General features: G+C 60.5%; 2 protein-coding genes across 3 annotated transcripts; both read left to right on the forward strand.

Moving 5' to 3' along the window:
- Positions 1-573: 573 nt before the first annotated feature.
- On the forward strand, positions 574-9,718 carry GUK1 (guanylate kinase 1). 2 transcript variants are annotated; one of them, XM_065874672.1, is made up of 8 exons: positions 574-664; positions 6,846-6,959; positions 7,209-7,250; positions 7,359-7,455; positions 8,696-8,834; positions 8,909-8,993; positions 9,178-9,263; positions 9,404-9,718. In XM_065874672.1, the coding sequence occupies exons 1-8, from the start codon at positions 604-606 to the stop codon at positions 9,437-9,439; spliced, it is 660 nt and encodes a 219-aa protein (XP_065730744.1). In that variant the 5' UTR covers positions 574-603; the 3' UTR covers positions 9,440-9,718. The 2 variants fall into 2 exon arrangements, with proteins under 2 accessions (XP_065730744.1, XP_065730745.1); XM_065874673.1 differs by lacking the exon at positions 574-664 and adding an exon at positions 6,156-6,237.
- A 978-nt stretch (positions 9,719-10,696) lies between these two features.
- On the forward strand, positions 10,697-20,296 carry GJC2 (gap junction protein gamma 2). Its single transcript, XM_065874946.1, has 2 exons — positions 10,697-10,795; positions 17,979-20,296. Exon 2 carries the CDS (start codon positions 17,997-17,999, stop codon positions 19,284-19,286), a length of 1,290 nt encoding a protein of 429 aa, XP_065731018.1. The 5' UTR covers positions 10,697-10,795; positions 17,979-17,996; the 3' UTR covers positions 19,287-20,296.
- Positions 20,297-20,520: the final 224 nt, after the last annotated feature.

The raw sequence follows: 20,520 nt of genomic DNA on the forward strand, positions 1-20,520 counted from the left end.
CAGACATTCAGACCCCAGGAAAAGAGCCCTCCCGACCGAGATGAGGTTTGCCTCGCTATCCCCAGTCAGGGCAGGGCATCTGCAGGCTTCCTTCCGCCTTAGGACGTGACTCAGCAGGACAACGAAATGCTATAAACCTCCCAATCGATACCCACTCATTCTCTCGCCCTCGAGGGCGGCTTGCGGCGGGGCCCGGACCCTCCCTTGGGGGACACCCTCCAAAACCCTCGCGACGCGGCGCCTTTCCGGCACCAACTTGCCACCCTCACCGCCTCCGGAGCGGCCTCGAGGACCAGCTGCCAGGCCGCCACCGGCCAATCGGGCGCCGGACTGGCCACAGCCCAATCCACAATCACTGTAAACGCAGCTTTCAGTTCTCCTGCGGCACCGCCACAACGTCATCCGGCGGGCGCAGCGTCGTGCGGCGCTGACGTACAGCCTTGAAAGGCGGGGCGAGGCCGGCGCAGCTATGACCAGCTTGCCCGCTGGCTGAGGCGGGTCCGGCGCCGCGCTGAAGTGCTTCTCTGAGGGGCGGAGAGAGGCCGGGACGGCGCGGCGCTGCTCTGTGACGTACGTCCCCGCGGGCGGTGGCGGCGGCCCTTCATGCTGCGGCGCCCGCTGGCCGGGCTGGCGGCGGCCGCCCTGAGCCGGGCCCCCTCGGACGGTGAGTGGCGGCCCCTCGCGTGGGGGCGGAGGTCCGGGCGCGCGCAGGCCCACGGGAGGGCCTTCCTGGGGAGTCCGGTCCCGGGCTCGCGTGTCGCTGTCTGAATCCGCGGAGGAGAGACGGGGACCGCCGCTGCTTGCGTGCGAGGGGCCGCCAGAGCCCGCGCTGAGCTCCGGTGTCGTGGACCTGCCTGAGGGACTCGTGGGGCTGTGCTCGTGAATTCTGTCATCCCGCCAGGCACCGAAATTGCCCTCGGCGGTCCTCAGTGGTTTCCAGAGTTCCGTCTCGGGGCGAGCAAAGCAGGGTAGACAAGGAGAGGGTAGTGTGTCTTCTCATGGAGTTTGCAAATACAGGGAGGCTTTCCTTCGCTTTGAAGTTGTATCCCGTCTGTCTGTGTTTTAGAATTGCTTTTGGTAGTTACTATTTTACTTAGACAAATTAAAAGCTGGTTCCCCTGTGTCAGTCCTCAAAATGCAGGAGGAAATTCTCCTGGCACGGGAAGTTCCAAACAGCTTGTAAAACCCCTGCAGCTTGAGGACTTCATGCTGGATGCCATTGTGGACCCTGCAGGATGCGTGGGGGCAGAGAGGGGAGCAGCCTGACACCCCTCTCCAAGGTGGGCCACACAGCAGAGCCGAAAACCCTGAGAGATCAGGGTTTTGAAAGACCTTAGGTTGCCCCTGGTATGGCAGAGTCGCAGAAGTCCCGATTAGCTCACCCGGCCTGTAGAAATATGTAGTCTACCCCGAGCTCAAGACGAGCAGCACAGATAACAGTTGGGAAACCCTCCCGGTGGTCCAGCTTTGGTGCTATGTTTGGTTCCCAAATATTGCAAACGCAGGGGCGTCCTAGGTGGGCAGAGCTGACTGCTCCAAGGACTCCCAGCCAAGAGGGCCCTGGGACTGCTACAGGTTCCTGGCCAGCCCCACAGCCCAGCGCTACTGGACATTGCAGATATGGGTACTCCACGCAGGAGCAGGTTGTTGGTGGCAGGCCTTCCTGACTTGTGGGCATGGTAGCTGGGGTTCAGCTTCCCTCAGGACAAGACACCTCTAGTCTAGGTTGCTGGAGCTGCCCATCTGCTGATTTTAGACATTCTTTTGGGAGCAGTGAGAGGGAGTGAGTCTCCACCCAGATGTTGGTTTGAGGAGGAGCAGTGAGGGGTGCCACCTCACATGTTATCAATGTCTTTTGATAGGGGTGGAGGAGGTGGAAGCTCAGGTGATGATTGGCCAGTGTGGGATGAGGCCCATGGGGACAGGAGGAGGGAGGCCAAGATGTGCTTCTCATGGTCAGCCTTGCACGAGTCCCCTGTGAGTGCCCCTTGGCAGCATGCCTGGCCAAATGTGGACTTTTCTGGACTTTTCTGTCACTCTTTCACTTCCCAGACCATGACTTGTGAGGGACCCAGGAAAACCTTCACCTTCGCCACCAGGACGGATGTGGGGTGGGTGTGGCTTCCTGTCTTATCATTGACAAGCTGAATTTCCCGCCATGTGAGCCCCCACTCTGCCCTTTTCTTGTAAGAATTCCACACACTTGCCTGCACACACCAGGCCAGCTTGTGATCTGGGTTGGTGCCACACCAGTGATAGGTGTAGTTTGCTTGGGCTTTCCTTTAGATTCTGAGAACACATTGATCCAGCCCTTGACCTTTGTCTGGAACTGGTAAGATCAGCAGTTTATTTGAGTAGCAGATTCTGCAAGTTCTGAAGTTGTACATTTTTCTTCAGCCACACCCAAACTTTTTTTTTTTTAAACACTTGAACTGTTGATCTCCATCGTTTGCGTCACATTTAGCATAGCCCAAGAAACACGTTCAGAGGATTTGAGGAAGAGCGAGAAGGAAGGTATTATGATGTGGTTGGGGGTGGAAGGAACTGACCCCAGTCCTCAAGGAGAAAAGGGGAAGCACAGAGGGTGAGCTGTTGGGGCACTGGTATGGAGGCAGGTGCTCTTCAGTCGGGCTCTGACCCCTGGCTGAACCTGTGTACCAGGCCTCTGTTCCCCCTGGGTCCGTCTCTGATCCTGTGCGTGCTGGGCCTTGATTTCCCCTGGTCCCTGGCTGAGCCTGCATGTTCCAGGCCTTGGTTTTCCCTGGTCCCTGGCTGACTGACCCTGGTTGTGCTTGACCTTTGTTCCCCTCTCTGTGAGAGTGAATGCTGCCCCAACCAGAAGGGCTTGGGCTTTTTCTTGCTCCATGATTTGTATGTCCTGGACCCCTTTCCCTTTTATGCTCCCTCTGCCTTCCCTTAGGGCTAGAACTGAGGATCTCATGTGGGACTGAATCCCGGTTCTTCTCCTTGATGGAAAGAGATCCAGATGCAGCTGTGTAGTGCCATGACAGGCCTGAGTCCTTCGTAGTGTGGCTTCTTGCCAACACTTTTGAAGGACAGGCTTCCTCTCAGGGAAGGCATGGTCTCACCCCACTGCCGGGAGAGGAGGTGAGAAGAAAATCACTGGCTGCGTTGTGGCTCTCCCACTTCAAGTCAGGTTCTTGAAGGTTAAGTGGTTTCTTAAGGTCATTGGGCCAGGACATGTCCCACACACGGAGCACCTGAGGCCAAGGCCAGCATAGTCCTCCTGTCCCACACAGCCTTTTTGGGGGATAGAGCATGACCAGCTATCCTAACCCAGATCAACTCATGTCTTGTGGCTTGTGTTTCGCAAGAGGGCTGATGGGGTTTGACTTTCTCTTCTGTGTATCCTCAGAGGGTTGCACCTTGTCTTAGTGTCTCATGGAGGAGTGGGGAGGGAAGTGGGGTGGTGGCCATGCCCAGCCCTTGGGACAGGGCGGGAAGGCAGGTGGAAGCAAGAAGGAGAGCAGGAAATGCTTCTCGAGGCAAGCCTTCCAGGGCTGCCTGAGGAGCTCCTCGTGAGGGGTTCCAGCAGAGAGCATTCCAGAAGGCACGGACTTGCACCAGCGACTCCTACAGAAATTGCATCCCTGATCCTTATTGCTGTCCTTGTGAAATCTCCAGTTTCTTGCCAGGAAGCTGGGGTTCAGAATTGTGGAATAGTCAAGGAGTAGAGGATACAGAGCATTCCTAACTGCCAATCAGTTCTACCAGCTGCTGGGGCCAAAATCAGGCTCAGGGGTATCTGGCACATTTGATCACTGGGACTGAGAGGCCCTGAGGTCTGTCCCACACTGAGTGTGCTCCTGTCAAATGCGGCTTTAGTGAGCACTCTATCACCACGATCACTGGGTGGAGCCCAGTACCCAGCGACTCCCCCAGTGCCTTCTGCAGGGCCAGTCCACTCCGATATGGTCACTGTGGCTCGGACCCTTGTGCTAAGAGGAGGTGACCTCAGGGAGGAGACCCACAAGAGGAAGGACTCTGGATCCCACCCACCTCAAGGCAGTGGTGCTAGGTGGGTGCCCCCTCCCCTTGTCATCAGTAGTGTAACCTCTGAAGGAGGGCACGATGGATGGCCAGCACTGGGAAGGCCTGGGGCCTGGACTTGAGGGGCAGGTTGGGGCTCAGGAGGATACCCTGTGAGGAGTGGGCTGGCAGGGTAGGGTGATGATTTGGACCCAGGCAGGGAGTGAACTTTGCAGCCATCAGCCAGTCCCCATGCGTGCATACATACCTGCTGCTTACTGCCAGTGGTTGTTGGGCTGGGGATGGGAGGTCTCAGTGGGATGCAGGTGCCGTGCCCATGCCCCCAGCGTTCACAACGTGGGGTAGAAAGCCAGATAGAGACCAGGTAAGATGATGAGTAAGACTCGTGCACAGCATGCTCCTTGAGGGTTTTGGGCGCTGGGACTTCCATGTGTAGTGTTTGGTCCTGATTGAAGACATGTCTTCCCTATGTAGGTTTGCAGTGTCCAGATGTTAGAGCTTATGACCACAACATCTGGCCATGATTGCAGGCATGGGGAACAGGGCAGGAACTGCTAGGGAAGCATGTTAGGGGTCTGTGTGCTGGCCTGGAGGCACAGGGCAAGTCAAGACCATGTAGCCTCTGGGTGTTGCTGGCAGGTTTACAGCTGGGGGCTGTGGGATGTGAGAGTGGGGCACCTGTTCAAGTTGGCAAAGGAGCATAGTGTTCCTGAGGGGCTTCTTCATAGATAAGCAGGATGGGTCCTCCCCTTCCTGGAGGTGGATACCCCAAGTTGGGTCCAGAAGGCACCAGCTGCATCCACTGAGTTGAGGGTTTGTTGCTGTGAGCAAGGCCCAGGTAGGCTTTCTGGTCCATCTCTTGTGAGCATTGCCATGTGTCCACTTGATGTTGCCCCCGCCCTGAAGAAACTCACATTCCTGTGGCGCCTACATGCTGCCGGGTCCTGGGAAGACCTACACTGCTGAACAACCACAGCCCTCCTGCTTGCAAGGTGGGGAGGCAGTGTGTGTGCGGCGGTGACTCGGCACAGTCCAGAGGCCAGGCAGCGTGGTGGCAGACCCCAGCCTCCATTGCCTTTCTCTTGCCAGGGCTCCTCTAGGAGCAGCAACCTTACTCAGGGACTGACTGGCCCCCAATATCTCCTCTGTCCCCCTATGCCCCTCCACCCCGACGTAGCTCTCTCCACAACCGTGGTCACTCACTGTCAAGTCAGGACAGACCCAGGGGGGTGGGCTGGGTTGCCCACAGGACATTCATTCTGCAAAGGAAGGACCTTTGTGAAGGCCAACAGTGAGCCAGAGATGAGACCTTCCCATGCACCAGTCCTTAGGGTAGGGAGGGGGCTGCGGTCTATTGGGCAGCAACAGCCGTGGGCTTAGAGTCGGACACACACACATGTGGGCATTTGTATGGTGGCACTGTGTCTGGGTGGGAAAGTCAAGACACCAGAAAGGAGTTGGGAGTCCAGTGGGACCGTTGCTAGATAAAAATGGTGTACTGTTGTAATAGGAAACTTGGAAGAGACAAGGGAACTAAGAACAGGTCACTTAGAAGTGACAGGTAATTGATGAGCTCCTCTGGGTCCATTTCTTCTATCTCTCTTCAGCAGGGGAACGTATCTGTTTCCCGACTCCTTCTCCGGGGTGTTTGCATATGGCATGATGGTCCCAGAATAGCTAGCTATGCTTTAGCCAGATTACCCAGGTTGGCCTCATTGCGGATTAGGGAAGCAGTGACCACCTGGGGCCCTGCTGGAGCGCTGCCCTGGGCTAGATGACTGGGTGTCCCCAAGCAGAGTGGCCTGTCCCTCCTGGGCCTCATTGCTGGTCTGCTGGCCACTGACTGCTCCTCCACACCTTACCAGGCACCCCACAGACAGAGCCCTGCTGGTGTAGGCCAGCTCACCACACGCCCTCCCAGGGTCTCCCTCCAGGGCAACACATAGCCTCCCAGCCCCCTAGCTCAGTGCCTGCCTCGATTCCTGTCTTCTGAGGCTCCAGATGCATCTGACCTTCCTCAGCCCATCTTGTTCATGTGGCTGGGTGGGCAAGTGCGCATCTCTAGGGTGAGGAGCAGCCTTTGCCCTCTGCTGAGCAGGTGGTGCTGGCTGCCCTGGGAGGGATTTAGTGCTTAGAGGGTGGAGAGCAGGCAAGGATTACCACTGTCCTCTCAGCTCATCCCGAGCAGCCCCAAGGTGAGCACGGAGGCTGCACCCCACGCAGGAGGTAGGTCCTGTATGAGGGGTGCTGGGGTGATCCGATGGGCACAGAGCAGGCTAAGCTGATGCTTCCAGAGCTCCCCCGCTATTCCTGCCCTCGGCGTTTTCACCTGTGGCAGGTGTCTGAGCCCTGTGCTATGAGCTGGGAGGGTGGCACCCATTGCTCTCCTGCTGGCTTCATGAGACCCAAGTATCAGAGAAGGGGAGTCAGGAAGCTGTGGTCGTTTGTGGTCAGCCCCTTGCTTTTCAGTGGAAGTTCCCAGAACAGAGCTTGGGTTCCGCTGACCTTGACCAAGGGCACCTCTGGGGTGTGGTACCAGGAGACACAGGAATTGGGACCCGGACATGCCCCTCCCAGGAGCTCCTTGACGGTGGGATAGGAGTGGACAGCTGGGGAGGCCACACATTTGTGGTCAGTGCATGTATTACCAGGTAGCACGCCCAAAGGGAGGCATAGCCAGGGTTTGAGCATGGCTCTGAGTGACTGCCCACAGCTCTGCCCAATTTCTGGGGTGAATTCACTTGGGGCAGAGGTGGGGGCACTGCAGCCACCTCGCCCACTTCCATAGGGAGCAAGGCCCTGCTGATATTTGTCTCCCCCGTCCCCCGCTACAGGGATGTCAGGACCAAGGCCCGTTGTCCTGAGCGGACCCTCAGGGGCTGGGAAGAGCACCCTACTGAAGAGACTCCTGCAGGAACACAGCAGCATCTTCGGCTTCAGCGTGTCCCGTGAGGCCCCAGGGGAGGTGGGGGAGGGTCTCAAGGAAGCTGGGGCCGGGGACCCCTGCTGACATGCTCTGAAGCCCCCCACACTCCCACACGGTGGGGCGGAAGCCCCCACACTGCTGACCCTAACCTGGAGCCTCCTCTCCCACACCCCCAGATGGGCTGAGCCAGGCCCTGTGGGCAAGGCCCTGGGGATGGGATGCCTGGGGCTCCAGGTGTTGTCCCAAGTCAGTCACTGGTACTTGTTCCTAGACACCACAAGGGACCCGAGGCCAGGAGAGGAGAACGGCAAAGGTGAGCTTGGCCAGCCTCAGTGCTCCAGCACAGGAATGGAGCAGCCCTCCATTTGTCAGAGTGATGCATGAGGCCTCAGTCTCCCCATCAGCTCCTCCTCCTTTGCAGATTACTACTTTGTGACCAGGGAGGTGATGCAGCGGGACATTGCCGCCGGAGACTTCATCGAGCATGCCGAGTTCTCAGGGAACTTGTATGGGACCAGGTGGGCCATGCTTGGGGCCCTCCCTTCCTCCAGTTCTCTCAGGGACCTAGAGTGGGCAGCCCAGGCAGGGGTATCTGTGGGCATTGAGCAGCGGGTCTCCCCTTGGCTGGGCCCCAGGTTGGGGGTTTCTTTCTATGGGCTGTCTGGGCAGGTGGGGCAAGGGACCCAGCCCCCCAGGGGGTCAGGATGCAGCCACAGTCAGGGCTCTCTGGGCCACTCCCTCCTGGCCCAGCCCCACTTGTGTCTACCTGGCCAGGCTGCTGTGAGAACAGTGGGCCACACAAGGGCCTGGTATGCAATGAGGACTTGGAGGACCTGGGTCTCATAGGTCGGCAGGTTGCACTTTCCCCCCCCGACCACCTCCAACCCCTGGGGTAGCCTGAGAGGGTCCCTGGCACAACAGCAGCTGCCCCTCCCAACAACCCACCGGAGCGGGGTCTTTGCTGGCTCCTCGCACCTGGCTTGCAAGGCCTGGAAGCAGTGCCTTGACACAGGCAGGCATGCCTCTGTGCATAGCCTGTCCCTGAGCCACCTAGCTGGGTGAGGCAGGGACCCCACAGGACCCAGCGTACTCTGCCCCAGGTGCAGATGGGAAGAGTGGTGGGCTGCCAAGTGGGGTCATTTGGCCACTGTTGGGACACTCAATGCCTGCTGAGGGGCAGTGCCCCCAGTGGATGAGGAGCACATGGTACGTGGTGACCCTAGGGTGAGGGGCCAAGGCCTACAAAGAGTGGCCAGGGGATGAGGAAGCCCAAGGGCGTGCCGTGTAGTTCTGTGGGGGCCATAGCCAGGGCATCCCTCTCCAAGCAGGGCCCCAGCATGCAGGATATGGGAGGGTGGTCGCCATCGCTAGCCTGAGGGCACGATCCAGGGGGTGATGCCAGAAACTTCTGGAGGCATGATTGGCGGGTGGGACTGATTGGGGTGATGGAGTGGTGTGGGGCCTGGGAGCAGGTGCCAGGAGAAGGAGAGGCCCTGGGCCAGGGTCTGAAGGTGCCCCTCCCTACTGCCACACCAGACCAGCAGAGGGCCCCCTTGTGCAAGGGTTGCTCAGGGAGTACTTCCAGAAAGAGGGAACAGATGCCACAGTTAGGGTGGGCCCCTGTGGGCACCCCCAGAGAGGCCCAGAGCAAGGGATGGGCAGTAGATGGTCCCACTGAGGCTCTTCGAGGCCGTGGGGTCTGCTTGCTAGGGCCTCAGGAGCCCACAGCTGAGCAGCCCCTCTCCTGTCATCCCCCAGCAAAGCAGCTGTGCGGGCCGTGCAGGCCATGAACCGCATCTGCGTGCTGGATGTGGACCTGCAGGGCGTGCGCAACATCAAGAAGACCGACCTGCGGCCCGTCTACATCTTTGTGCAGCCACCCTCACTGGATGTCCTGGTGGGGGCTGAGGGAGGAGGGCGGGGGGGCAACCCTGGAGGCTCTGACCTTCTGACTTTCATACTTCGTCTCAGGAGCAGCGGCTGCGGCAGCGGAACACAGAGACGGAGGAGAGCCTGGCTAAGCGTCTGGCTGCTGCCCGGGCTGACATGGAGAGCAGTGAGTGTGGGCACCTATCCCTCCGTGTCCCTGGACCCTCTCCAACCCCCACAGTAGAACAGTCCCACCCAGCAAGGGGCAGAGGAGGGCTGGAGCCATCACCCAGCACTGTGGTCCACGTGAAGGGTCCCCGGACCCCCCCCTCTGTCATCAGAGCCTCCACTGACCCTGCCCCCACCCACAGGCGAGGAGCCCGGCCTGTTTGACCTGATCATCGTCAACGACTGTCTGGACAAGGCCTACTGGGCCCTGAAGGAGGCGCTCTCCGAGGTGGGCTGGGGGTGGAGGTGGGGCCTCAGACCTCTGTCTGGCAAACGGGGAAAATAGGCTGGGACAGGTGATATGGCGGCCCCAGGCCCTGGGCGAGACCCTCTTCCTTTTCCCAGCCTCTCTTCCTTTCTCCCTGGCAGGAAATAAAGAAGGCTCAAGCAACTGGTCACTCCTGAGCAGGTCCACCGGCTATAACTCCTCAGGTGGGGCCTAGGGCCTGGCACCCACCCGCAGCGGGCTAGGGTCTCCGGCGGTGGCTCTGCTCACCTCAGCTAGCACCCAGGGTTTGGGGTGCTGCCTATCTTCCCTCACTCCCCCACCGTGACTGGAGGACTTTTCTCTCACCCCCTCTCCCCATGTCCATTTCTAGGCTTCCTCCCCACCCTGCCCTATCAACCCCCCTCCCACGGAAGCTGGGCTGACATCCAAATAAAAAACTGCTGGGTTAGAGTGTCCTTGAGCCCTTGGATCGTGGCCCTGGGTGGGTGGGGCCACGGTAGACCACTCCAGACCCACCCCCCACCCCACCCTGCTCTTGGCAACCACACCCTGACTGGCCAGCCCCTGGAGGTCCCTGGGCAGCAGCATCCATCTGACGTCTGCTGCTCTGGGCTGCCCCTGAGCTGCTGCACGCTGCTTGCCCAGGGCTCCCAGCAGGTGGGTGCAGGGCCTCATCCCCCACTGTCTCTTTGAGTTGCCGTTGAGGCCGGGGTCAGAAGGTCCTGGGGGCTCATCCTGCATGAACCACTCCTCCTGGTCCCTGAGCTGGGCTGATGGTGGCAGAGGGACAGACACTGCATACCTGAGGAGGGACTGAGACTACAGAGGATGGACCTCTGCATCTGGAGGCCTTGTGCATGGCCCACTGGTGGTCTGGCCGGCCATAATGTTCCTGGAGAGGCCAGCCCAGGGAAGACACCTGGGGGCCTCTGTTAGGGTTCCAGGCTCTGTGGAGTCTCAGAAGATACCTCCAAAAGCTGCCCATCTCAAGTTGGGGCAGCTGAGTTGTACTAGGCACAGGAGGCACTCGCCTGAGCCCTGGTCCACGCCCAGGTCATGCTCCTATGGTGGAACCCAGACAGATGGTGGATGCAGACCTGGAGGAGGCAGGGAACCCAGACAAATAGAAAGGCTGGGCTCCATCCAAAAGTCCAGATGCACAGCAGAGGGCAGGCGAGAGCTGGGCCTGGACACTGGACGGTGGGCAGAGGGGCGCTGGGCAGCCCCTAGGCCTGGGGGCAAGTGAAATGGGGCTGGGCTGCCTCCTGACCTACTGTACAGCCTGGGAGAGACTGGTTCCCTCTCTGGGACCCATCCAGCCCCAGGGACAATCAGGGATTCAGGCCCCGAGCCTCAGGGGGAACAATGGAGCCCTTGAAGGCCCTCCCCCCACATTGTGCTTGGTGGTGAGAGGTGGCCCTGGGTCGGGTCGGGCCCTGGACTTAGCCGGGTGCACACCCTCAGGAGGGCTGGTGTCCAGCCGGCCAGCAGGTGGAAGGGCTCAGAAGGACTTGTTTCCTGGCCTGGAAAAGGTAGGGTACCACCAGGGGACCAGGTTTGGGGTGCCCTTTGGGGCTGACAGCACCCTGTTTACTCTGGGCCCAGGGTCTCAGGGGCCTGGACTCAACTCTCTTGGAACAGCCAACCCCAGGAGATAACGGGTGCTGAGCCTGGTTGGGTGGCCCTCCATTCTGGGGGTCTGTCCATCTCAGGCCCACTGCCCTCACAGGGCCATCAGTTTGGGTGGTGATTCAGCTGCAGTAAGACTCAAGGGTAGGAGGAGGTAGAGGCAGAAGTCTGCCCCTCCCCCTCCCCCAGAAGCTGCTCAGGCCAGCTGATGAGCAAGGGGGGAAGGTGGTGGGCCTCCGAGCAGCTGGGACCCCTCAGGCCATGTGGGACTGGCCAGCCCCTGCCAGCTAGGCAGCTGCAGTGTATCCAGAGGCTGATGCCTTGGGCTCTTCAGCCCTGGGGGGAGGTTGGGGAGCCCCAACTCTTCCACATGGGCAGGCAAGCTGTAGTTGGTACACCTGCCTGCTGTCCACACTGCTCTTGGTTTAGCCTTTATGTGGCCACGGGCACCTCCTAAACCCTTGTGGCCACCTGCTAGGTCTTGCGTCCTCAGATCTGGGTCCTGGAGGTTAGCAGAGCAGAACAGACTCCTGTTCTCCAGGAGCAGCACCCATTGTGCCACAGATGTGAGTTGTCTGGATGCGGATTGCGTGCAGGGTGGCTGGACATGAATGGGGAGCGGGACTGGGCTGGGGTCCCGACAAGGGGCAGCAGCTGGTCCTGTGGTATGCTCGGCTGTTGGAGGAGCAGGTGGACACAACAGGTGTTCAGGGCAGGAAGGGGGTATGCAGGGCAGAGAGAGTGGCACTGCCACACACCGAGGGGGCAGAGCCTGCAGTGGCTTTAATGCGGCGTTTTGGGCCGCATCAGGGTGGAGGGTTGAAGGAGGGGTTGAAAATGTGGGCACCCCATGGAGTCCGAGGGGCACAGTGTCCTGCCCTTGGCCAGCAATGCCTGGGGAGGTCCTTGAGGGGGCACCGAGCTTGGGCAGGGGTCCTGGTTCAGCCTCACACCCTTGCTCCTCCTGACACCTCCCCCTGCCAAAGCCCAGGGTTCTACGGCCCAGGCCACCCTGTAGCAGCAGTTCCTGGCCTGGCTGCAGGAGCGGTACAGGCTGCGCCACCATGACTCACTCCCTAGGCCTGTCCCCACCACACCCTCCACTCCTGCAGGAGGCCCCTCACTTCCCAGGTTCCAGGCTGGAGCAGAGCAGAGAGGGGGCCCCCTCGTTCCTCCACAGACCCAGAGTGCCATGTCCTAAGGTCACCATGGGACGTGGTTACCAGCCCAGCCACCTGCACCTCCAGAGGCCCTGGGAGGGAGGAGGGCCCTCCCACCTCAGGTTTACACCAACCCTCCCCAGAGCTTCCAGGCAGGGCTCCATTGCCTCAGACATTGAATCATCCCACTGGCATTTGCTGAGCGTTGGTGTGATTGGGGGCACTGAGCATGCAGTAGAGACACCTCACTCTTCTGGCTGTGGAGGGAGCTTCCCAGAGGAAGGCCATTGGAGCGGTAGAAGGCAGAAAGCAGTGCGTGTGTGTGCTTGAGCGTGAGGATGAAGTCTGTGGGCGTGCAAGTGCGTGTATAAGTGTGTGGGTATGCAGTTGTTAGAGGGAGTCCAGACATGGTCAGCTCTGAGGTGGACAGGAGCAGGTCAGGAAGTTCCTGAGGACCTCTGAGGATATGGGTTTTGTGCTGAGAGCCCTAGGCTCCCTGGGACCCAACCCAGTGGGGCCTGTGTCCCCACCTTGGGGTGCCTGCAGGAGGGGAGATGGGGGTAGGGGACTGGGAAGGGAACTTCGCCACTAGCTGGTGTCTACACTGTGGGAGGCTGTGGTGTGCACTGGAGTTGCTGGGGGCGGATGGATGTGGCAGAGGGTCCCCAGGCCTGGGGTCTGGGTTTTGGGCACCTGGGTTGGGGGCGGGTGCACACCTCTCAGTGGCCAGGGGGTTCAGGCAGGACACAACTGGGGCATCCGGGACAGGGGCACAGGGAGGGAGGGACATGGAAGACAACCCACAGAACCACTAGCAAATTGATAAGGGAGAGACCTCGTGGGCATCCTAAGGCCAGGCTGTGAGGGAGGCCTGGGGGCTAGTGGAGGTGGAGAGAAATCAGATTTCTTCAGGCATACGGCACTGGGGACTGAGCAAGGCAAGTGCTGCAGCCCCGCTCTCTGAGTAAGAACTCTCCCCCACAGGGCACTTCAGTGGGTGGGTGGGCAAGCAGCAGGAGGGAGACCTTAGCCTGGGAGGTGGGTGGATTTCAGGAGCAGCCCCTGGTCCCTGATCTAAGGCCTCAAGTCTCCCAGGGCTGAGTCCACCTTGGGCTACTTGTAGGTACTCATATGTAGAGGAGGGACCACCCAGTGCCAGGTGCGTGCAGGAATCTTGAGTCCTCAGGAAGGGAAAGAGGTTATCTGAGATGCCCAGGTTCCCAGGGAAGGGTTCCACCAGTCCTCTTGGTGAGCTGAGCACTCCACTCTGGGGGGGTGGGGGTGGGGCAGCCAGGCAGCCCCACCTCAGCCAAAGGAAGTCCACCCACCATGAGAGGGGGCACATGGGAGGAAGCTGGGCCAGGGATGGGAAGGAAATGGCTGGGCAGGCCCTGACCTCACTACTACAGGAGGAGGCACTGGGCATCTCTGGTTCTCAGCCTCTGACCACCCGCCCCCCCACCAGCCCAGGACCTTTGTTCAGACCCAGGGGTGAAAGGGGCTTGAAGCGGGGAGAGCCCAGCTGCCCACCTCTGCAGGAGCCACTCCATTGGTGCCAGAACCAGGTGTGCAGGGCCCAGCTCACCCCAGCACAAGTCATCCTGATGCCCACTGGAGCCCATGGTGCCTGCCTATCACCCTCCTCCCAATAGGGTGCCTCCTTGGGCAACTCTTGGTGAAGATGACCCCAGCCCCCTTCATGGGGATCCCCCATGTGTGCCTTGCACCCTGCCCAGTCACCCCTCCCTCCCCCGACCCCACACCCTTTAGTGAACACTCCCAGGCCTGCCCCCTCCCAGACCTTGACACCCAGGGGCACCTGGGCCCCTTCTCCCCAAACCTCGTCCTGGATCCCACTTGAGTGGCCCCCATCTGCACTTGCTCTAACATGTAGCTTTGGGTGAGATTCCCTCTGGGGAAAGGATTCCCTCTGGGACAAAGGTCCCAGCAAGATTCCCTCTGGGACAAAGGTCCCAGCAAATGCCAGGGCCTTGTTCCCTGAGGGGCCAGCACCCCCTCACACACCCTCCTCTCCTGCTGGCCCAGCCCAGAGCCAAGCTCCCACTGGCTGCCTCCCATCAGCACTGGACAGCCATGGGCCTGGCCTTTGCCTCCCACTGCCCCATCTCTGTGTTGGGGTCCTTCTTGCACCCCACAGCCCCAGGACAGGTCACAAGCAAAACTCGCAGCTCTGTGCTTGAAGCCTGCAGACATAGAGAAATACGTTCCAGATGGGACAAGACAGGGAGAGGGAACTTGAAGTGATGGAGTAGGAAACCATTTAAAATAAGGTTTTTAATTTTACAACACGTGTGATTTACAGAGAAGCTATAAAGAGACCAGGGAGAGTTCTCATTTGCCCCCAAACCCAGTTCGCAGTGATGTACTTGTCACAACTGGTGCACCAATATTGATACATTGCCATTAGCCAAAGATTCCTCACTTTTCCATGTGTCCTTTTGCTGTCCCAAGGTCCCCAGGGGGAGGGGTGACTGGCCTCGTGTCTCCTTGGTCCCTCTTGGGGGTGACTCCCTCAGACTTCACTAGTTACTGATGCCCTTGGCATTTTGAAGGTCAGGTAGTTTGTAAAAGCCCCTGCTGGAACTTGTGTCAATGTATCTCATGATCGCCTGGGGTGAGGGTTTGGGAAGAAGCCTCCGGGGCAGCAAGGTCTGTGCTCTCACCTTGGCTCCTCCCTGCAGGTGGGGACCTCGGCCACCTGCCTGAGGTGATGTCTGTCAGGTTGTACTCCTCCCTCCCTCCTTGCTGTGCTCTCTGGAAGAGCACCCTCCTTGAGGTCACAGTGACTACATGAATTATTCAGAATTCCCTTCTCCCCCATTTAGTTAGTTATTGTATCATTTGTATCAGTGGGGTCTCATACATTTTCTACCTTGGGCAACAATCTATAAACCAATCTATAATAGCAGGGTGGTGGGCTGGCCTCAGAGGCAATCGGGTGGAGAGACAGGACCAGGGGGCAGGGCTCAGCGTGGGGTGGGGTGGAGCGGGAGTGTGGGCGGGGAGTGGACGCTCGTGGGACTGCGGCGTAGCAGAAGCCCCAGCAGGGGTGGTTTCCGCCTGTGTGGGAGCAGAATGCGGGTGCTGGTGCGTTGGGACCAGGTGCGCTTGGCATTTTACTGCAACGTCGGGGGGAGTCTCAGGAGCACAGGTCGATGGGTTTCTTAAGGTGCTTGGCAGAAGCGAGGCAGGCCCAGGGAGCGGCAGGACCCGGCAGAGTCCGGTTCAGGGTTTTTGCTGATGGAGCGGAGGGGGTGCTGAGCGGAGAGCCGTCCAGGATAAGCCCATCTGAGAGGAAGACGCTTTGGAGGGAAATTTTTGGGTCTGGTCTTCTGGGGTTTGCTGTGCCTGCTGGCATCCATGTGCCGATCCAGCAGCTGGCACCAGAAGTCTGGATTTGGGGGACCCCTGCGCATGGCACTGAGGGCCTGGGCTCCTCCGGGCCATAGCTGGTCAACGTCAGCCCCCTGACCATGGAATGACCGCGCCGTGACTGCGTGTGTGACACAGGCCCTGCACACACATGTACACAGCACGCAGCCATGGGCCCTTGGGTCTGAAGAGCCAGAGCCTCTGCTCCACACCCAGAGGGTGCCTGAGCTCCCCCACTGGCACAGGGGGAAGGAAGAGAGGAGGTTTGCTCACCCTTCCTGCTGCCCAGGCTGTCCCCTTCTGCTGACAGCCTGCAGGGCCTGCACCCTCTTTCCTCCACACGACTTATCTCTGGGGGGGCTCTGACTGCACCCAGGTCAGCCCCCCAGGGCAAAGTGCCATCCTTCACACCCCAGGGCAGGGTCCACCCAGTGCCATGCTTGAGCTGGTCTCAAGAACCCTGCCCTCACCCCCCGCTCCCCGCCCCTGTGAGTGTCTCCTCGAGCTGGTCATGGGCCTGGTGGGCGCATTTATACCACGGGAGTCAGCAAACACTACACCAAGGCTTTTCCACCGAGGGCCAGTTGTTAAATACCACACAGAAGGGGTCAGGACTGCCCTGGCACCCCCACCCTCCCTCCCATTTCTCCACTGGGCTCCATCTTGGAGGGGAGAAAAGTGGGGGATGCTCTGCCATCCCTTTTCTGGGTTCCTGCATGGTGGGACTATAGGCCTCAGCCTCCTGGGATGTGGGACTGTCGAGGTCAGGGTTGGGGACGGGTCCTGAAGGAGAGCTGAAGTTAGAGCTGAGGAAACACAGCCAGCTGAGGACATCAAGACCCTCGTGCTCATTCGTCCTTGAGGCAGAGGTATATCAAAGATGGCCCTGAAGGGCTGGGCATGTGCCAGTTTGTGTACCTGTAAATGTGCGTGCCTGTGTATGAGTGCATTGCACATGTGAGTGTGTGTATATATATGTATGCACATGCGTGTCTGAGTGAACGTATTTGCATGTGCACTTGTGAGTGTTTGCATGTGTGTGGCTATGAGGGGGCGCTGCACACAGATGTGAGGAAATAGGGTCACTTCCCCAGGAACCCCGGCTGCCCCCTCTTCCTGCCCCCACCCCTGCCCCAGGAGAGGCCCCAGCTCCATAAAGAGGGCCCGGAGCTCTGAATGCCCCTGTTGTTCCATTCCACACCTGCCCACGCTGCCTCCCGGGCCTGTTCCAGAAGGAGGGGGCCAAAAACATCAGGTACTCAAGGGTCTTCTGCCTCCAAACTACCCAGGAGCAGGTACTGGTGTGGAGGAGGGAGGGTGGGCATTAGGAGGCTGTAGCCCCCTCCCTAGAGGTGCAGGGGTACAGGGGTGTCTGGTCCTGCCCACTGAGCCCCTTCTAGGTACAGGCTTACTCAGGGGTAGCTGATCTAGAAGGAGCACTGGTTTGGGACGTGGTAAGTGGCCACATGGCTTTCTCCGAGTGTCACAGGTGCCCAAGTGTGGTTGTGTGTGTGCCTTACGGTGTCTGTGGGCCTCGCTGCACATGGTGCCACCCTGAACAGACACCTGGGCTCACCCCCTCACCCCCCCAGCCAGGATGTGCAGAGGACATGGGAGTGCTGGAACAAGAGGGAGGAGCAGCCTGGAGGGTAGGCCTCAGCCCCTGGTACAGCTGGACCAGTGGCGGGGTTGGGGGGGTACAAACAGCACGGCAGTGGTCCTTTGTGGAGACAGGGGGACCAGAGCCCCTGTCCAGGATATGGAGGAAGGGGGGCCCACTGTTGGGGCATCTGGAACTGATGGGGCTGGGGGCTACAGGGGCTGGAGGCTGACAGAGCCGTTGGGTCTGGGGATGGATGGGATTAGGGGGTGATGAGAAGGCTAGACTAGGAGGCTGGGGGCTAAGGGCCACTGGGTCTAGGGGCCTGGAGAACTGTGGGCTGATGGGGGACTGGCGTGGCTGAGGAGCTGGGGGGGCCAGGCAGGCTGCAGGCACAGCCCTTGGTGGGCCCCTGGCATGCTGGAAATAGGAATCCAGCAACCTGGGTGCTGCAAGGTGGGAGCAGGCATCTGAGGTGAGGCCCAGACTCTGAGCGAGGCTGGTCCATTTTCTGGTTGGCCTTAGGAAGGCAGCTCACCCAGTGGACTCCCTGTGGCTCTCAGGGCCTGGGGTGAGGTCCCCAGAGGCTGGGTAAGGGACACAGCTTGCACGGCACTGGGCTTTCCTAGAGAGCTGGGGGAGGGCAGGAGGGCTGGCCCTGCTCCAGGCCACAGGGACCTAGAGTCGGGTTTTGAGGGGAGCAAGACTATGTGCTCAGCCAGAGGAGGAGACCCCTTGTCTGTCCTTGTAGGATCTGTCCTCTGGATGCAGAGGCCCCGGCCCCTTGCTGATCCCTCCTACGGCAGGGTCAGGACCCTAGGTGAGGGCGGCGCTCCTGGAGGGGCTCCAGGTGCCACTGTACACCCTTCCAACCCACCAGCCCTTGCCCCCATTACCCTCGCCCCAGGTTGAGCTCCTGCTCATGGCCTGCAGGTCCCATCCCCCGCCCCTATGACCAACATGAGCTGGAGCTTCCTGACGCGGCTGCTGGAAGAGATCCACAACCACTCCACGTTCGTGGGCAAGGTATGGCTCACGGTGCTGGTGGTCTTCCGCATCGTGCTCACGGCGGTGGGCGGTGAGTCCATCTACTCCGATGAGCAGACCAAGTTCACGTGCAACACGCGGCAGCCGGGCTGCGACAACGTCTGCTACGACGCCTTTGCACCCCTGTCCCACGTGCGCTTCTGGGTTTTCCAGATTGTGGTCATCTCCACGCCCTCCGTAATGTACCTGGGCTATGCTGTGCACCGCCTGGCCCGCGCCTCACAGGACGAGCGCCGCCGCGCCTCTCGCCGCCGCCAAGGCCGCCTCGCGCCCCGTGCACCCCTGCCGTTGCCCCCACCGCCCCACCCGGGCTGGCCCGAGCCCGCAGACCTAGGCGAAGAGGAGCCCATGCTGGGCCTGGGTGAAGAGGACGAGGATCCGGGGGCGGCTGAGGGCCTGGGCGAAGATGATGAGGCTGAGGACGCGGGTGCAGCCAAGGGCGCAGGAGGGGACCCAAAGGCGACTGGGGTCCCAGGCCCGGCAGGTCAGCATGACGGGCGGCGGCGCATCCAGCGCGAGGGGCTAATGCGTGTGTACGTTGCCCAGTTGGTGGCGCGGGCCGCCTTCGAGGTGGCCTTCCTAGTGGGCCAGTACCTGCTGTATGGTTTCGAGGTGCGGCCCTTCTTCGCGTGCAGCCGCCAGCCCTGCCCGCACGTGGTCGACTGCTTCGTGTCGAGACCCACCGAGAAGACGGTCTTCCTGCTGGTCATGTACGTGGTCAGCTGCCTCTGCCTGGTGCTCAACCTCTGTGAGATGGCGCACCTGGGCCTGGGCAGCGCGCAAGACGCTGTGCGCAGCCGCTGCCCCCTGCCCACCACCCCTGGCCCCATGCCTCGCCAGCAGCCCTGTGGTCTCCCCGCCGCGCCTTCGGGCCTGGCCTGCCCGCCAGACTACAGCCTGGTGGTGCGCGCGGCTGAGCGTGCACGCACCCACGATCAGGACCTGGCCAACCTGGCGCTGCAGGCGCTGCAGGACCGGCGGTCACTTGGGGACCTCGACAGCCCACCAGGCCCTGGCCTTCCAGCAACCGCCCGGGGGCCCCCGAGGGCCGGCGCCCCTGCCTCCGGGTCGGGCAGTGCCACGTCGGGGGGCACTGCCGGGGGCCAGGGCCGGCCAGGGGCCAAACCCAGGATGGGCTCTGAGAAGGGCAGTGCGAGCAGCAGCAGGGAGGGTAAGACCACCGTGTGGATCTGAGGCCCGCATTGGCTGCTGTTCCTCCTCCCTCCTCACCAGGGCCGAGGTGGAGGGCTCTGGAGGAAGTCTAGGGTCTGGACACCGCCTAAGGGGCAGAGCACAACCTACTCTCCTCCTCCCCCTCAGGTGGCTGCTCTCCCCCTTGGGAGGGGGCGGAGGGCACCAGCCTGCTCTGCACCACTGCCCCTCCCTGCCTGAGCCCCATCTCCATCCAGGATAGGGTGGGGAAGGTAGGCCTGGGAATCACGAATGGTCCCCAGCTCTGGTCCATAAGCCCTGATGGGTAGGTGGGACTGTGGCTGGGGCATTTCCACCCTCCCAGAGCCACCCAGCTGGCCACCTCAGGACAAGGCTGCCCTCCAGGAGAGAGCTCCACCCCCTCCTGCCCCGCTTTCCCACCAGTAGCCCATGTGTGACTGCCCAGCAGTGCTTGGCCTGGGTCTTGGGGAGTACTGTGCTTATCCTCACTCCCTGCCCAGCAAATGGGGCTCTTTTCCTAGCACCCACACTCTTCTAGCCCAGGTTCTGGTTCTTGCAGAGATGGAAGCAATGCCAGGTCTTCCTTGTACAGAAGGGAAAACAGAGACCACAGTGGGCAGAGGCCCCTGCGCCCAGCCCTGGTCTGTACCACCTCCTGCCTCACCCCCACTAGGCCCCAAGCATGAGCTGCCTCGAGTGCCAGGTGGACCTGCACCCTGCTTCCTGTTCCCTGCCCAGGCAGATCTGGGGCTCAGGCCCCACATGGGCCCCAGGGTGGATGGGACCATGCCCTCTCCAGCTCCTGTGCTGGCCTGGCGTAGCCCCTTCCTCTGGGATATACTTCAAGTTCTGAAAAGACATCGGTCCCCCTTACCACTCAGACCAACAGGATGGTGGTGAGGGGCTATAGCTTTGCCCATGTTAGGGGAAGGCGCTCTGAGGCTCCCACCACAGCCTCTTCCCTCCAGACCCCTGTCCAATTCAGAAACAGCCTCCAAAGGGAGTGAAATAAAACTAACTTTTGTTTACAACCACATGTGTATGTGTATGAATGTCCGCATAAATGTGTGTGTGCGCTTGTGTATGTATGTGGGAGTGTGGTGTGTGTACATATGTGTGAGTACACATATACGCGTGTGTATACGTGTCCACCGTTGGCCTCTGGGGACACATGGCTCAGCTCGAGGATGGCTGGGAGAGGAAACCACTTTGCAGGGACCATCTGGGGAGCAAGGCCCAGGATGAGCCCCTGCAG

The sequence above is a fragment of the Phocoena phocoena genome, chromosome 3 (assembly GCF_963924675.1).
Source record: "Phocoena phocoena chromosome 3, mPhoPho1.1, whole genome shotgun sequence".
Classification (NCBI taxonomy): domain Eukaryota; kingdom Metazoa; phylum Chordata; class Mammalia; order Artiodactyla; family Phocoenidae; genus Phocoena; species Phocoena phocoena.

Coding starts and splice junctions, on each gene's coding strand:
- GUK1 (XM_065874672.1), top strand. CDS start 604: ATGCTGCGGCGCCCGCTGGCCGGGCTGGCGGCGGCCGCCCTGAGCCGG. Junction 7,251..7,358: donor AGGAGAGGAGAACGGCAAAG/GTGAGCTTGGCC, acceptor CCTCCTTTGCAG/ATTACTACTTTGTGACCAGG. Junction 8,835..8,908: donor CACCCTCACTGGATGTCCTG/GTGGGGGCTGAG, acceptor ACTTCGTCTCAG/GAGCAGCGGCTGCGGCAGCG.
- GJC2 (XM_065874946.1), top strand. CDS start 17,997: ATGACCAACATGAGCTGGAGCTTCCTGACGCGGCTGCTGGAAGAGATC.